Source organism: Eriocheir sinensis, unplaced genomic scaffold, assembly GCF_024679095.1.
Source record: "Eriocheir sinensis breed Jianghai 21 unplaced genomic scaffold, ASM2467909v1 Scaffold147, whole genome shotgun sequence".
Taxonomy (NCBI): Eukaryota; Metazoa; Arthropoda; class Malacostraca; order Decapoda; family Varunidae; genus Eriocheir; species Eriocheir sinensis.
In genome coordinates, this window is record NW_026110817.1 from 232,325 (window position 1) to 249,456 (window position 17,132).

Consider the following 17,132-nt stretch of genomic DNA (forward strand, 5'->3'; position numbering starts at 1 on the left):
TCGTTTGGTTAGTAGGGTTAGACACCTTCCTGACTACTTCCTCCAAACAACCGACAAGACAAATCCTTTCGTTTGGTTAGTGGGGTTAGACACCTTCCTGACTACTTCCTCCAAACAACCGACAAGACATATCCTTTCGTTTGGTTAGTAGGGTTAGACACCTTCCTGACTACTTCCTCCAAACAACCGACAAGACAAATCCTTTCGTTTGGTTAGTGGGGTTAGACACCTTCCTGACTACTTCCTCCAAACAACCGACAAGACAAATCCTTTCGTTTGGTTAGTAGGGTTAGACACCTTCCTGACTACTTCCTCCAAACAACCGACAAATACCCGGGCGGCGTCTCTGCATGTCCATCTATCAAGAAAGAACGACCCCCATAAAAAAAATCTTGTTTACTATTTTAACATGCGTCCACTGCGCCAAGTTGTATTGCATGTTATTATTTTGAAGATGATTCAGGAACTACCACTCTACCTGTCTGTCTTCGCCGTCTCGTCTTTATCCCCGCCCTTCTCTCGTGGCCGTGCGGGGCTGGGGGGAGGGGGGACGAGGTGTGTGACCTGTCAATCAGCGTGACGGTCTGACTCAACGACGTAGAAGAGATGATTGCAATAGTTATCGTGGAGAGAGAGAGAGAGAGAGAGAGAGAGAGAGAGAGAGAGAGAGAGAGAGAGAGAGAGAGAGAGAGAGAGAGAGAGAGAGAGAGAGAGAGAGAGACGTAAGTGATTTAAAAATGTAAATAATATTCTGAATTTTTACCCTCTGTGAACACACACACACACACACACACACACACACACACACACACACACACACACAGATCTGTAGTGCAGTGATTGGCACGCTCGCCTCACAACCTAGAGGTTCCGGGTTCAATTTCAGGGCAGAGTGGAGACGTATGAGCAGTCTTCTTTGAGCCGTGGCCCTAGTCTACCTAGCAGGGAATGGGTACCGGGTGTCACTCGGAGGTTGTGTTCCGCCTTTCAGGGGGCGTGAGTTCCAGCCGTGGCTATACATCCGTTACGAGAGTGCTAAAGCGCATCCGGGTGGAGCCCTGGCTGAGAATGGCAAATTCAGAGCGTTAACAGATCAAGATGAACTGTACACACACGCAAAAAAGAAAATCTTTTTCGTCCTGCCTCTGGCACCGGTTGGCTTTCTTGGTGGGGCCTGATGGTCGGCCCCAGCCTGTTTTGACGCGGGCAATGGGGGCGCCATCCTGCTTGGCTCATGTCCCCCGGAGCTCATTTTCGATCCACTTTTTAGAGAGAGAATCTAGAGTCCGGTTTATGAGGTGGTGTTCAGGACAGCATGTATATAGGTGGTCTTAGTCCAGTTAGCGGTGACTGTAAAATCCCAGCTTGTGGCTGCGAGAGGGACGCGAACCCTAGTCCTGGACGCAGTTCCATACGCTAACCCTTGACACCGCCCCCTCCCACCTTCATCCTCTCTCTCTCTCTCTCCACCCCCAATTATATGCAAAAATGTGTCAGCGCCACCTGCATGCTATGAAGAGAACCACCGAAAAGGCTGAACCTACCACCCGCTGAGAATATGAGGCAGAGAAGGAGGGGACGAAGAATGAGCCATCTGGGGGGGTGTAGCAGGAGTAAGGAGGAAGTGGAATAGGAGGAGGAGGAGGAAGAGGACCAACAGCATCAGGGTGAACAGGAGAGTAATGATAACGAACTTGGGGTCTATGGTGAAAAGAGAGAGAGAGAGAGAGAGAGAGAGAGAGAGAGAGAGAGAGAGAGAGAGAGAGAGAGAGAGATCATTGAAAGACATAAAGGAAGAAAGGGAAGAGTCATTTTAGAAGGGAATTGGAGTTGGTATTGCTAATCTGAGGGATGACCCCTAAAAGAGAGAGAGAGAGAGAGAGAGAGAGAGAGAGAGAGAGAGAGAGAGAGAGAGAGAGAGAGAGAGAGAGAGAGAGAGAGAGAGAGAGAGAGAGAGAGAGAGAGAGAGAGAGAGAGAGAGAGAGAGACCCAAGGCGCAAAGTTGGACGCAGCAGGTTCAGAACTTTAATCAAATCTTTTAACACATGAAAAAAAAAAATGAAGCAAAAGAGCACACATATTAGGGGTATAAGGGAAAAGACGAAAAGAACACGAGAAGAAAACCATATATCAACATCGCTAGAATGATGAACCAAAAGAGTTCCCAGAAGCGAAAAGATCGACGCAGATTTGGTGGAACGTGGAAACCGAGCTATTTTGAAGAAGGATGCAAGTACGTCGCGTTGGTGCCGGTCCCTTAGGTTGGTATTATAAGACTTTCGCTTCTCACATCAGCTATTACTAAAGGCCAAAGAGGGGGTCAGTCGGGTTCTAATGAGTGTTTCTTTAGGTTCACGGTGCAGAAGAAAGGTCGAACTACCACCAGGGTCATAAAACTACTCCTGGATATGCCCACGACTCCTACGAAAGCCTTGTCAAATATGTGTTCTTGGGCGGCGAAATGTCTTATAATACAGACACTTTAGACTCTCAACAAATATATAAAAAGTCCACAAAGGAGTTTAGTCGGGTTCTCGCGAGCTTTTTTTCACATTCCCTTTGCATATGTCGTCAAACTACACCAAACTCATAGAACTACCCTTGACAGATACCTCATACCTCAACGATAATCCTAACAAATGTAGATGTGTAAGCTCCGAAGTATTTGAGATAGGGGTATAAGGGGAAAGACGAAAAGAACACGAAAAGAAAACCATATCAACATCACTAGAATAATGAAGTAAAAGAGTTCCCAGAGGCGCAAACGCATTGACAGAGAGGAGGGAGAGAGGGAGGAAGAGGCAGGCAAGGAGAAAAGGAAAAAGGACGGTAGAAAAAAAAAACAGGAGATGGAGAAAAGAAGGCACACAAGGGAAGGAAAGAGGGAAAGGAAAAATGTCAGGAAAGAAATGAGAAGGAAGTAAGGCAGGAAGGGACGAGAGGAGGAAAATAAGGGAATAAGAAGGGGAAAAAGGGAATTGAAACAGTGGGCATGATGATAATAATAATAATGATACTACTAATATTAATACAGTACTAGTAATGATAATAATAATACTCATAATAACAGCAAAACAACATCAATAATAATAATAATAATAGTAATAATAATAATAATAATAATAATAATAATAATAATAATAGTAATAATAATAATAATAATAATAATAATAATAATAATAATAATAATAATGATAAAAATAAAGGAGATAGAGAAATATTACAACATCGCAAGACTTATGGAGAGAGAGAGAGAGAGAGAGAGAGAGAGAGAGAGAGAGAGAGAGAGAGAGAGAGAGAGAGAGAGAGAGAGAGAGAGAGAGAGAGAGAGAGAGAGAGAGAGAGAGAGAGAGAGATGCTGGGGGGGACAAAAGTTCGTGAGGTGCATTTTGATACCAAGTCAGTGTTGTGTGGGCTCTTGGAAAGGAACCGAGCACCTGTTTCATAGGTGGTGGCCACGCGATGGTGTGTGGCTGGTAACACTGCCTCCACCCCGCATCCCATACTAAGAGGGTAGAAAGGAAGCAAGGTAGGGTGGAAAGGAGGCAATGGCAGAAATGTAGGGAGGAAGAAAGGAAATATGTAGATAGATGAAAAGAAAGTATAAAAAAAGAAAGGAGGAATGTAAGGAAGTGACGAAGGAAGAAAGGACAGTCTGGTATTTAATTATCTATATATAAAGAAGCGACATGAACGGTATCAAGGTTAAGTTTGGAGGGAAAGGGAGAAAAATGAAAGGAAGTATAACACACACACACACACACACACACACACACAGACTGTAGTGCATAAACAAGCTCTCCTTTCCTATCCCTGAGAGTAATGATGTAGCCTCCAGGACTTCCAAAGTCGCGACGTCCTTCCCTCTCTGCCTCCCTTTAATCAACTAATGCATAGCGGGAGTGCACCAACTTTTATGCGCCGGGATGCGGACTAACTGATGACTGATGACTCCTTGCAAATGTGGATCAGATGCCAGGCAGAGTTAACTAATGTATCAATCATGTTTGTCTCATCCTGTGCTCGTCCTCGTCGTCGTCCTCCTCCTCCTCCTCCTCCTCCTATTTCTCTTTCACTTTTAGTCCAAAACGAAAGGAATGAAAGCTACCAATCTTCAACACACACACACACACACACACACACACACACACACACACACACACACACACACACACACACACACACATATCCCCCTTCTCTTTGTGTACTTGTTCTCGTTAGCGAAATTTACTTAAATGTATTTATAAAATGTAAATTTTCAGCCTGACGGCTGCCGTATACTTGAATAAACCGTATATTATTATTATTATTATTACACTGAATCGTAAACTATGGCATATTTGGCGAATAGGCTGAGTTTGAGCCGCTAACGCGTTGAGAAGAAGGAAGAAACTTGCTGGGATGGTGAGGAACGAGAAGGTATAATTCTGGAAGCTGTTGTGGGTGGAGCGAAGGAGGAGGAGGAGGAGGAAGATGATGATGATGAAGATGAAGAAGAAGAAGAACTGGTACAAAAAATAAAGAGAGTGGACCAAGAACACGACCTTCAGGGAGAGCAGACTTGACTTCAGCACTCAATGGGAGCCCGTCGCTTCCTCCCATCCTGAGCTGGGGCAGCTTCTGGGTCACGTGCCACATGCTCGTATAGCCGGGGTTGGCGTTCACGGACTCTGGAGGCAGTTGGCCTCAAATCAGTCTCACGGAGTGATCGGTGGTTGAAACAGTCATTACAGCGATATCCCATGATTCTACGTAAACTCTTATTACCAAAGGCATCAATCCGCATCTAAAAGTCGTTATTCACTGTCCATGTTTCACTGACAGGGAGCAAAAGCGTCTTGAAAGATCCGGATCTTCGTTCTTTGCACTGGTATCGACAACACCATATAGTCGTGGTGAGCGAGTCCATAAAACCGTCCGCCGTAAGACTTCTTGACGGGACCCGCCATTGCTCTAAACTACGCTACCAAGGTATATGAAAATTTACAAGATATCAGTGTCCTCGCCACCTGCATTAACAGATTGTACTGTTTTATTTATTTATCCATCTATATATCTATATATATATATATATATATATATATATATATATATATATATATATATATATATATATATATATATATATATATATATATATATATAGTTTAGCTTCTAAACACCTTAGTCTTGGCCCGGGAGACCTGCTGGAGTCTAAAGAGCTTTGTCTCTTCGTGTAGTGCCTCGAGAGCCATCACCAGAACCTCCAGTGACTCCACCAGAACTACTGCTCATCTGCAAAGACAAAGTCATTGGCCTTGATATTGCCAACAGATGCTTCACAAAGACTCTGTTCTGGTACTCTGCCTACCCAGTCCATACAAGTGTTGAAAAGCGATGGAGCAATTATACAGTCCATAGTTATAACCACATTCAGGGGAAAGAAGCTGGACACCCTCAGTCACACACTCGTACTTCACAGCACTCAGATTCTGAGTAGCTACAGGCAAGTCAACAGACCAACGGTCCTTGCAGGCGCCCATTGAATTAAACGCCTTCTTGAGATCCACATAGGCTGCAAGTTACCCCCTGTTGAAACTCACGTAAACACTTCAGCAGCACTCGAAGTGCTAGGATACGGTCAATTGTCGACTTACCAGGCGTCAATCTGGACTGTTCAGGTCCGCAGAGCTTCAACAGCTGATTGCGAACCCACATCAGCCATAGATGGATAAGCACTGTGCCTGGCACACTGAGGAGCATAATACCACTGTGATTGTTGCAGTATTAGTGGTTCTCTTTCCCTTTCAAGATAGGAACTTCAGTAAAGCTAATGAAATATCTATCAATGGCAACGCCCTTGTGCCTGTCAGATAAAGAAAAAACAGACAAGTTATTGTAAGATGAGCCATTTATACCTACTGACAAAAGTATAAAAAGTAATGCTTTATGGTTAACTAAAAGAAATGCAGAGAATAAATCAAGAGAAACAACCCTAGTCTCCGAGCCATCATCTAGAGAAGCTTGAAGCAGCTTCACAAACTTCAAGAGTGCATTACAGGTACCCAATTTCATCTTAAAACCAAAATGAACATCTGGTAACAAGCTATTAAAATTCAAGAAACAGTAGTCGCTCACAAACTTTTTTTGGTAGGACTAGTCACTAGCGTAATGGATATTGGCCTGCACTCTTTGGGTGAGTTGATAGCTGAAGATCCTTTACAGATTGGTGTAACATTTGCTGTACGCCAGCAAGCAAGAATTTTTTTTTAATTAAAAGAGAAAAATAACTGCTAACATAAGGGATAAAAGTTTGGCAACATTTAAAAAAAAGTGAAAAAAAACAAGGATTTATGCCATCATTGGAGTAGTGGTCAAGCAACAACTTATGAAGCTCCGGAGACTTAAATATAAATGATGTTAGGGAAGGTTTAGGAAAACAAGAATGAAGTAGACCAACCTCCTCATTATTCTATCTGCTTGAAAAAAAAGTTTGAAAATTCTGCTCTCTCTGAAGGATAAGAGGCAAAGGTCCCATCTGGTTTACTGATGGGGGAAAGTTCTGCGTCATGAATGTCATGAAGTCCACCATTTACGAGCTCGTGATGTACCAACGATGATATCTTTCAAGTGATTAGTATAATTCCTCTTCACAGCCCTATGAACGTCCTCCACAGTTCTACGAGCATGGAAGTAGTTATCCCAACTAACACCTGAATGCGTGAAGGACCAGAACTGGGAGGTAGTTTGTTTATTTCTTAAATATTGCAATTCAGTTGAATTTATTCATTCCGGTACAGAGCACTTATTAAAGCTAGTACTGATACCACCCTTGGTTCCTTTGATTGAAGTTTCTAAACATTGAGTTTACTTGAATTTATTCATGCCAAATGTCTTGTCACGGAAGATTTACATGAAGTTCGAGTTGATTGGGACTCGTTAGTAACGAGATTTCAGCTATTGTTCCTCCAAATAAAGATGAAATATCTGTACCAAGTAACTCGAGATTCATGTAAACCTGATGTGAGAAGACAGTTGGCATAATTAATTCAACTGAACTGCAATATTTAAGCATAATCAGAAAACCAATGTTGGTATCAACGCTAGTTTTAATAAGTCCAGGAAGTTTAGTAAATGAGAGATTTAGGCTGTTTCGTAAAGTATGGGTTGGAAAACTAATAAGTTGTTCATCACCAACTAGACAAAATATAGCACGCATCCTTCCTTTTTCCTTTCTCCTCCATTTGAAAAACAATTCAAGCAAAGCGATCCAATACCGACATCGGCAGGAGTTATTTCTCGAATAGAGTTGTTCGCCACTGGAACAGCCTTCCTGCAGAAGTAGTTAGCGCAGAGACAATCAACTCCTTCAAGAAACGCATTAATCGACACTTTGCTGCCTCGTGAGTGAACTGAATGTATCCAAGAGTAGATACACAAGTGTTTTAATCCTTCTCGCAAGCCACTCCTGCATGTGGCTGACGGATTGATTAAATCACTGAAAGCAGGCAGCCTTGTAATGACCCATCAGGCTTTCTGCTGCCTGCTAGTCCATGTTTCCATGTTTTCCTCCTCCCTTTCCTCTCTTTATATTTTTTTTTATTAATGTCTTCGTTCCCCCCTCCTCTTTCCTCCTCCTCCTCCTCCTCTATTTTTGCTCACTCCTGTCTTCCCTATCTCTCGATCTCCTTAGTCAACTATTTTTCTGAGCCTCCAGTAGTACAAATGGCCAAGAGCAAATAAAGATGAGAACAAAGTAAACCCTGTTTCTAACCGCGTTCTTTTTTTCTTTCCAGGGATAAGGTGTTGAGAGTGAACATGAACAACGTGACGCAGACCAACTGTGAGGTAAGTGACGGGGACGGGAGGAATTTGAAGGGATTAGAGTATTTAGGGCAAATAAGGGGCCAAAAATCATATTGGAGAATGTTGGCAAAGGCTATATCTTAGTGGTAGTTGCTGAGAGACTTAATCTTATTGGTGAATACTGGATAAAGACAGATCAAATCGATGGATGCTGAGAAAAGCTAAATCTTAAATATTATTGGTGGATGCCTCTGAAATATTAAAACTATATACCGGGGATGGTGCAAAATGCTAATTTCTATTGATGAATGTTGTTATGGCTGAATCATATTAGCAGATGCTGAGAAAGGCTAAATTTTATTGGCGGATAGTGAAAGGTAGGGAAAGGATGGATAGGTTAAATGTATTGTGGATGCTGGGAGAGATTAAATTGTATTAGTGGTTGCTGGAAAATGAAAGTAATTGCATGCGCGAATAGTAGAGGCTGATCTATATGGATGAGGAGAGCAGCGTCCTCAACCTCCCCAAGCTGCTTCTCTTTTTTTCTCTCCGTCTTATTAATGCTTCTTTCTTTATGAGTGTCCAGAGGATTTATCCTCTCAGGGGTCCTGTGTCCCTGGCACCCTGCCCACGGCTAACAATCAGTCCAGCACCTAATTTTGGTTGGGAGAGGCTTGCAACCTCTCCCTGTAAACTGAGCATATTTACCCCAAAACAAACGAAGAAGTAGAAGTTTGGGTTACGGCGTGAGCCCAGTCTGATCTAATTCTGCTGGGGTGCCTGACCAAGCGGCAAGATGGTTTGGGTGAACCTGCTGTCTTTGACGATTGCCCGGCAAGTTTACGGACCCCTTCATCTCGAAGGGGGTGGCTGGAGTGCTGCAGAAGCGATGCCCGCCAGCAGAACTGGGCAGAACTGTAGGCACAGTTAAGGATATTGATACATCCTTGTAAGCATTCGTTAGAGGACCCTCCAGAACTTCAAAGTTTCCTGGGTATTTATTTGTTTTATTGCCACTTCCAAATTTTGGTGTTACTTTTCTCCCATTTGATAGTTTTTTTTTTTTTTTTTTTTTGGGGGGGGGGGGGGGGTCATTTGAGCCTTTTGGTGGCATTATTTATTGTGCAAAAGATTATTAACTACAATATGACCATGTCAGTCTTGACTTCCCACACATCAATTTACGGTTACTATGCCGCGCACAGGCATGGTACGTTAGATATACAGTAAAATCCGGACTATCCAGCCACCGAGTATTTGGAAACCCCAAGTATCCACGTGGCTCCCTCCCCAATGACTGTCATCCGTGGTGGACCGCCCCCGCCCCACTCCACAGTAGTACGCCCTGCATTTTGGTGATTGCTGGATAAAATGTCATATTGGTGGATGCAGGTGACACTAGATCATACTGTTAGATGCAATGAGAAATTGAATCATTTTTGGGTTGCTGGGCAATATGAACATGTATTTTAAATGCTAGGCCATAATCAGTTGCTGGGAAATGCTAAATCGTTTAGGCGGTTGCTGAGCTGTCGTGAGCTGATCTTCATCAAATTAGCATGAACAGAGCTTCGAACATTCATGTATTGTTTATTGACTGTATGCAAGATTTGTTTTATTAACTGATGTGTTCTTCCTCTTTACAGACTGACACGATGACCCTTGAGCCTACGAGGGTATCCAGCTGCCTTTCCCGCGGCAAGTCCGAGGTGAGAGAGAGAGAGAGAGAGAGAAAGAGAGAGAGAGAGAGAGAGAGAGAGAGAGAGAGAGAGAGAGAGAGAGAGAGAGAGAGAGAGAGAGAGAGAGAGAGAGAGAGAGAGAGTCAGACTGTCGGAAATGCTTTCTTTGGGAGGGAGGGGGGAGGGGATCGCAAGTCTTTCAGAGTGATTAGGAGGGGTAATAGGTCAAAAAGTTTGCTAACCTCTATCATAAGGGACTATAAAGCAGTCAAGCTAACAAAAATTTACGTCTGAGCCACATCACACACTCACCCTGCCCTTTCTTCCACAGCACTACGACTGCCGCAACCACATCCGCGTCATCCAGCCCATGTCTAACAATCGCCTCTACATCTGCGGCACCAACGCCCACAACCCGAAAGACTGGATCATATACGTGAGTAGCAGTAATAGTAGTAGTAGCAGGCTTCTGTCACACATTCACGATCATGACTCCCGTTACGATCATCCTGGCCGCGTGACCTTAGGTGTGGTGATGGGTGTTGCAAAGGAGTTATGCCAGGTATTAAGACGATATATCGATGGATGCAGACGGTGTTCCGACCGTCATATACGGGCAGCAATGGTCTCCCGACATGATGGCCAAGATTGTTGACGTGGTCTGAACTCTTAACTGACACCGACCAGAAGAGGACGGCCGTAAAACCATATGGAGGTGATAACGACGTTAGTAGGACGTTATTAGGATAGTTGGCAATCATCTTGAGACCTCCTCATCTGTGTCCAGATGAAAGTTGAAAGGGGGGTGCCCACCATGAACCTTACTTTGTCCAGTTCTACAGGAGGGTCAACACCAACCACAGTGCCTGCATGATGGAGGATAAAGCCGTGGTTGCCTACCTCCCCTACCGCCTGCAGATTGATTTGCAACACACCCAGAGTTAACCTGACTGTTGATAAAGCTACGGCGATGGAAGAAGCAAAGAAAAGCACGTTGGGTGTGGGTCAAGCCTTACCGGAAAAGGAGACCAATGCTTGGCCATTATAACTATCTGATGTGGGAATTTTTGGCTAAAGATCCAGACCTGTACAGAAGCTTTTCCCGGGTTACCAACAACCTGTTCGATGAGCGAGTATACAAGGTGTTGGCCCCCACATAAAAATCAACAAACATTCTGTTTATATAGTACCCCGACGCTCGCCACGTCATCCCCCCTCCACACAGATGATCGGCGCGACGCCGTTGCCACATCTGCATGCGAACGGTTGGGTGACGACACTGCCCGACGCAGTTACGTCCATCGTAAGTAGATCCTCTTAAATCCCGACCATTACCAACGTCAAAACGACGTTGTTGAGAGGTTGCTGAGATGGACATCCGGCTGTTGTGGTTTATTATCGACGGATGATAGCCGTCGAAGAGGGCTCCGATTGTTTTTGAAATTTCCAAAACATTCGGCGCGTGGTCTGACGCGCCGAGACGATCGGTGAGATATGGTGGTGTCGCAAATGATCACCGGAATTACTTGAAGATGGGCGGGAAGAGGCATGGCGACTACCGTGGATGGCGACACTTTCTAACGTCGGGATGCGATGCGTCTGGAGTGCATGATCGTGAATGTGTGACCCCAGCCGTAGTAGTAGTGGTAGTAGTAGTAGTAGTAGTAGATGTAAATGTAACAGTTGTAGTAGTAGTAGTTGTAGTAGATGTAAAAGTAACAGCTGTAGTAGTAGTAGTAGTTGCAACAGCAGCAGGTGACGCAGCAGCAGCAGCAATAATTCATTACTTACACACGTCCTGCCCCCACAGAGCAACCTGACACACTTGGCCCGCCGCGAACACGTCCCGGGCATCGGTAACGGCGTGGCACGGTGTCCCTTCGACCCGTCAGACAACAGCACAGCTGTGTGGGTGGAGCGCGGCAACCCAGGGGGACTTCCTGGACTATACTCGGGGACGGTGGCCGAGTTCACCAAGGCAGACACTGTGATCTTCCGGGCAGATCTCTTCAACTACACGACCAAGAGGCGCGAGTACCCCTTCAAGAGAACCATCAAATATGACTCAAAATGGCTAGACAGTGAGTAGCGAATCGCAGCATTTAACCATTTAGTAGTGGGAACTCGCGACCCACGGTTTCCGTTTCTGTTACTAATAAACCAGAATGAGTACTTTTGGCAGCCTCAAGTTCGCTTGGTGTTCTTATTACAAGTTGTTGTTTTTGTTGTTGTTGTTGTTTTAGTGTCATATTAAGAGTAAATTTGTGGATATGAATCAAGACCTCCAAAAATATAGCCTAACACTTGCGGAATAGCCTTAAGGTGGCGTCACACTGGACCAAATCTGGCGAGCACGAGCTTTTGCTGGCAGCTTTTGCTGGAGGGATGGCTTGCTCCCGAGCTTTTGCTCCTGCGTTTAGCTCGCCGCTTGGACGGGGAGCAGCTCGGCGAGCCGCAAGCAGGCAGTCAAATGAGCTCTTTGGTGCACCGATATGTGAATAATATATATTACCTAGTGTATTGAATCCGTATACCCATGATATTAGAAAACTTATTCACATACTCCATTTATGTTTGACGGTGTTTGTAATATTTTTTAAGGTTGAGAAAAGTAGTGTTGGATTTTATTTTGATTTTTAAGACCAAGACCAAGACCGCGCAGGCCAGCTGATATAAACACTCGCCATGGCCACCTCTCCTCGTTCAAAAGTTCACTTGTCCTCCTTCATTGTACACTCTTTGATAGCAAGAGTCAGGGACCATTCCGAGTTATGGGACCACAGCCATCCAGATTTCTGTAAGTCTACGCTGAAGAAAGTTATGATGTTATGATGTTGTACACATCATGGGTCTCCCTCGCTTCTCTTCAGCCATGACCGAACCCAGACTCGTCTTTTCTTCTTCTGAGCTCGTTGAATAACGGCAAGTAATGCCGTCACAGCTGCACACTTAGCCGTAATTCGAAGCGTAGGTGTAGTAGGCGCCATGGTTGAGGCTTTGTTTACAATGTTGCTCGCCGCTCGCGAGCAAAAGCTGCCAGCAAGAGCTCGTGCTCGCCAGATTTGGGTCCAGTGTGACGCCAGCATTAAATACATATCAGTTTAATTAAACGCATCCTACTGTACGTACAATGCCGGAAAAATAGCTTCAACTACAGGAGTGAAACAGAAAGTAGCTTGGTTCCTAAATCTGGTGCATTTTGTTCTCATATTAAGCTTCACATGTTGAATCGGGTATGGTTTATGGAAATGTGGCAACTCCGCTTGGGAGTGGTGTTTAACCCTGATTGGAGGATCTTACATTGCAAGAATAGGCTTTAACTTTTAAATTTTCACTCTTAAGGGGACCCTTTCTTTTCCGAACATCGGATTTCCCGGATAAAATCCGGGATCAAGTTGCCTAATTGTCGGACACACGCCTGGTCAGGTTTGGGAATTGAAATAGAGTCCAGGTAAAAAAAAATCTGTGGTTCGGCTAAGTCTGGTAGTTGCAGGCTAAGTCAGGTAGTTGTCACTGACCTGCCATCTGGTGGCCGTGGTGGAACTACCAAAATAAATTTGCATGCGGCGTACGTCCAAGTGATTTTCTTACTAGTTTTTTTGCTATTATTTTGAAATCACATATTTTTTCTCATAGCTACGGTATAGAGACACTTGACTAATAGTAGTATTTAAGAAACGGGGAAATGCGAGAAATAGGGAATTTAAATATAGTTTTTCCCACATAAACAATATAGTGAATATATTATTAGCTATAAGATTCTAAAGATGTATGTGTTATGATTTAAATTAGAAATATGAAATAAGTAGGCTATAATACTTGCTGCCGGCAGCGTACGATATGTTTAGCAGCAGTATAAACAACCTCCCGCGCTCTGATTGGAGGAACAGAGGAATGCATCGTGTTGAGGCAGTGGCGTGCCAGGCGGAGAGATGTTGAGTGGCAAAATTTTCAACACTACCTTCCACCACTACTTATAAGATTTTGAGAGCATGACGCCATGCCAGACTTGTTTGACCTCTTTTTCTTGCATGACGGAAATATTTACCCAAGAGGCCCCACTTATGCATTCCTATGAACCACGGGATAGAGGGTGCACACCTGACATTAAACACTTAGCGTATGACACGTGAGACCAACACTTGAATATTCGTTCACGGTGTGGGATCCTTACACACACAGAAACATTGATAGGTTAGAAAAAATCAACATCAAGGCGGCTAGGTTCATGACAAACAATTACACTCGAACGCCTGGCATCACAACACGGATCAAACAACAGATAAACATGGAACTTCTTCACATCGCAGACAAGCACACATACTTACACTTATGTTCAAGCTCACAAACACTCACATTGGCATTGATCCACATACATACTTCACAACGCAAACAGCCAACGTATTCGTAACATACACATCCATAAATACCAAACATATCACACTAACACTGACGCATACAAGCACTCATACCATACGTGACTGGAACAGCCTCCCTCAACAGATTTTAGACTGTGGTACAATAGACTCATTCAGAAAACAAATACACACTCACTTGTCACCACAACACACCAACACTAACAATTACACTTGATTCACTTCCCTCCCCTGCACATTCGGCTTCCCCGCCCCACCACCATCAACAAATATGCGTATTACGCATCTGATAGATGCCCTGCGCATTATTATCCAGATCCAGATATCGATGGATGCTTTTATTTTGCCAACAGTGTTCATTACATCATAAATAATGTACAGCACTCAGACTTTTTGGTGTAACCATGATAGTGACCATTACATCTCTGATGTTTTGCTTGTTTGGCACAGAAAAATGTCAATTAAGCCTCGCTGGACCTCAGCTGGCCGCAGACTTGGCTCTGGCAGAGGCTCCAGCAGGGCCACCAGATGGCAGGTCCAGCTCAGTGAAGGGCCCAGTAGTCTGGCCATGCAACAGATTTCTTCCCCCGATCATTGTCTACAACTCGCTACTTGCCGCTACTGGCAGGTATTTTCAGAGTTGCCAGCCAGCGGGTCTCATTACCGATTACATATTTTTTTCAATTATCGTAAATTACCCGCCTTTCTCTGGAACTTGTAACAAGTACACTTCACTACAGTAAGTGATACTATTGTTGATAAAAGTGTAGCTGACCATTCTCGTTGTTTTATTTATTGGTAAACGAGAGAAAATAAAATTCCATGCGGAACCCTATCCTCATTAAAAATCGTTCTTGCTTGAAAGCCCTGCGAAATCAAGCAGAAATGGGCTTGTAAAAAAATCTGTTTACATTACACTATTTGCTGAGTACAGGTAACTCTCGATTTACGCGAGTTTGGTTTACGCGTTTTTTTTAAATAACGCGGGGTCCAAATTCCAAATAAATGTTTAATTTAGGCGTTTTTTTTCACTTATACGCGATATTTTATGGAGTGGCCACCAGATGTCTCACGCAACTGGACTCACACGGCCACACAGCTGAGCTCAGTTCTTCCCGCGCGCCACTTGAACAACAATACAGTACCTACGCTGCCACGCTACTCAACAATAGGGGTGGGCAGGTACCGGTACCAGTACCGGCACTAACGGTACCAGCAATACGGTACGGTCCTGGTACCAGACTGCTCGGTACCGGTACCAATACTAGCCAGCCCCTCATGGTGTCCCTCATTTCTTCCTCACACGAGAGAGGCTGAGAATGAGTGCCCGAGTGGATATCTCGGTTCTGGTGACACGCGGCATGCAGCTGTTTGTTGTGTGGGTGTGGTTGTGTGGTTTGTAAACAATGCAAATGGCGGCCGGGCTGAGATTGCGTGAAATAACTCCTCGTACAAGACTCATGATGTACAGTTTCTGATATCATATTCACCCCATTATTTTCACTAATGTTAATAATTAATAATGAACACATGAACAATTTTTTCCAATATGATTTTTTATGTAGCTTGTACTGCTCCTTAGTCATACAATCTTAAGCCACCTGTGACATCAAGATTAAGATCATACAAATAGCGCCCGACGGAAATCGGGATAACAGCAAGGCATGGACGATCTTCCACCGGTTTAGTCTTTGTATAGTAGTTATTAGATCGCCCTGTATTCTATGGTAACATATTATAGGACAGCTACGGACTATGAAGGATTATAAACAATAATAAAGGTAAGTTTGCTGTTGTTATTGGATAAGACGAAAAACAGACCCTTAAAAACATCCCAAAGAAGAAAAAAATCATTAAAAATTTATACATTCAGCGTATAACGCGCAGGGCTAAACTTTCAGGCATTTTTTGTGTGAAAAAATGCGCGCTATACGCCGAAAATTACGGTATTTATTTTTCGACAGAAACCTACCTCTTGTTTGATTTACATTGTTTTTGAATTACGCGACCTCGTCAAGAACGCAACACTCGCGTAAATCGAGAGTTACCTGTACCTGCTGAAGGGAAACATTTGCCCGGACTGTAGCGTACGATTTCCGATTCCTGGACAGATGCTCCTCCTATTAATCTGGGAAATCAAGGGTTGAGTGTATTAATATTACCATTGTTATTATTATTACTTACGTATACTTACACTACTTACTTATGTATTTTTTCCCCGCAGAGCCCAACTTCGTGGGTTCATATGAGGTCGGCGAGTACGTGATGTTCTTCTTCCGAGAGACGGCTGTCGAGTACATCAACTGCGGCAAGAATGTGTACTCCCGCGTGGCCCGGGTGTGCAAGAAGGACACCGGCGGCAAGAACATCCTCACGCAAAACTGGGCAACCTACCTCAAGGCGCGGCTCAACTGCTCCATTCCCGGAGAATTTCCTTTCTACTTCAATGAAATACGTAAGTTTTTTTTTTTTTTTTTTTTTACACTAGAAACTGTTCAAGTAGCAGTTTGAGTAGCGCTTTTTTTTTATTATTGTTTTTTTCCCTTGAGCTGAGCTGTCTCCTTTGTTGGAAAAAAAAAAGGGCAAAAAAAGGAAACACTAATGTAAAAAAAAAAGCCCGCTACTCACTGCTCCTACAAAAGAGTCAAGAGGAGTGGCCGAAAGATTGGTCAATTTCGGGAGGAGAGGTGTCCTGATACCCTCCTCTTGAAAGTGTTTCGAGTGTTTTTATTATTACTACAAAGGAGGCAGCTCAAGGGCAAAACAAACACTAACATCACCCCCAGTACATTACTCTCTCCCTCATATGCTATCTACGTGCTACTTGAAATTATGTATCAAATAATCTTTATACATTAGATAAGATTTTGCAGCGCTATGGCCAGGGAACTCCCCGAGCTTGTTAGTCCAAACTGATTTCATAGCTGAGCCACATTACGGTTAAGCAGAGGATGGGGGAAGATTCTATAAATGAGTCAGACTTATTCAGAGAAGCAAATCAAGTGTAGCAGTAATGTCATTATATGTACCATAGTTTTCAGTGTACATATAAGGCGCACCTTTGTCTAGGAAGCATGTCTGTTTCCAAGGCTATCTGCAAGGAAAATTTTTTGGAGCTTTTATTTATTTGCTCGATACAAGCATAAACTTTTGTTATTATTCTTAGTATACTTCATGATAAATATAATCAGGTAAACTCAGTTATTAAAATCAATTCAGCCAGGGCCCTTATGAATAGTTGAAAATTCTCTCAATCTTGAAGGAAATTATATGATTTCCAGATGCAGATTGA

At 43.6% G+C, this 17,132-nt stretch overlaps 1 protein-coding gene across 1 annotated transcript in view; it reads left to right on the plus strand.

Moving 5' to 3' along the window:
* Positions 1-17,132, plus strand: part of LOC126990172 (semaphorin-2A-like) — a gene marked incomplete at its 5' end in the record, with an annotated part of 55,122 nt that overhangs the window by 16,954 nt on the left and 21,036 nt on the right. The window contains 5 exon segments of the mRNA XM_050848724.1: positions 7,776-7,827; positions 9,432-9,494; positions 9,796-9,900; positions 11,275-11,545; positions 16,065-16,295. Of these exon segments, the coding sequence (XP_050704681.1) occupies positions 7,776-7,827; positions 9,432-9,494; positions 9,796-9,900; positions 11,275-11,545; positions 16,065-16,295 (722 nt within the window).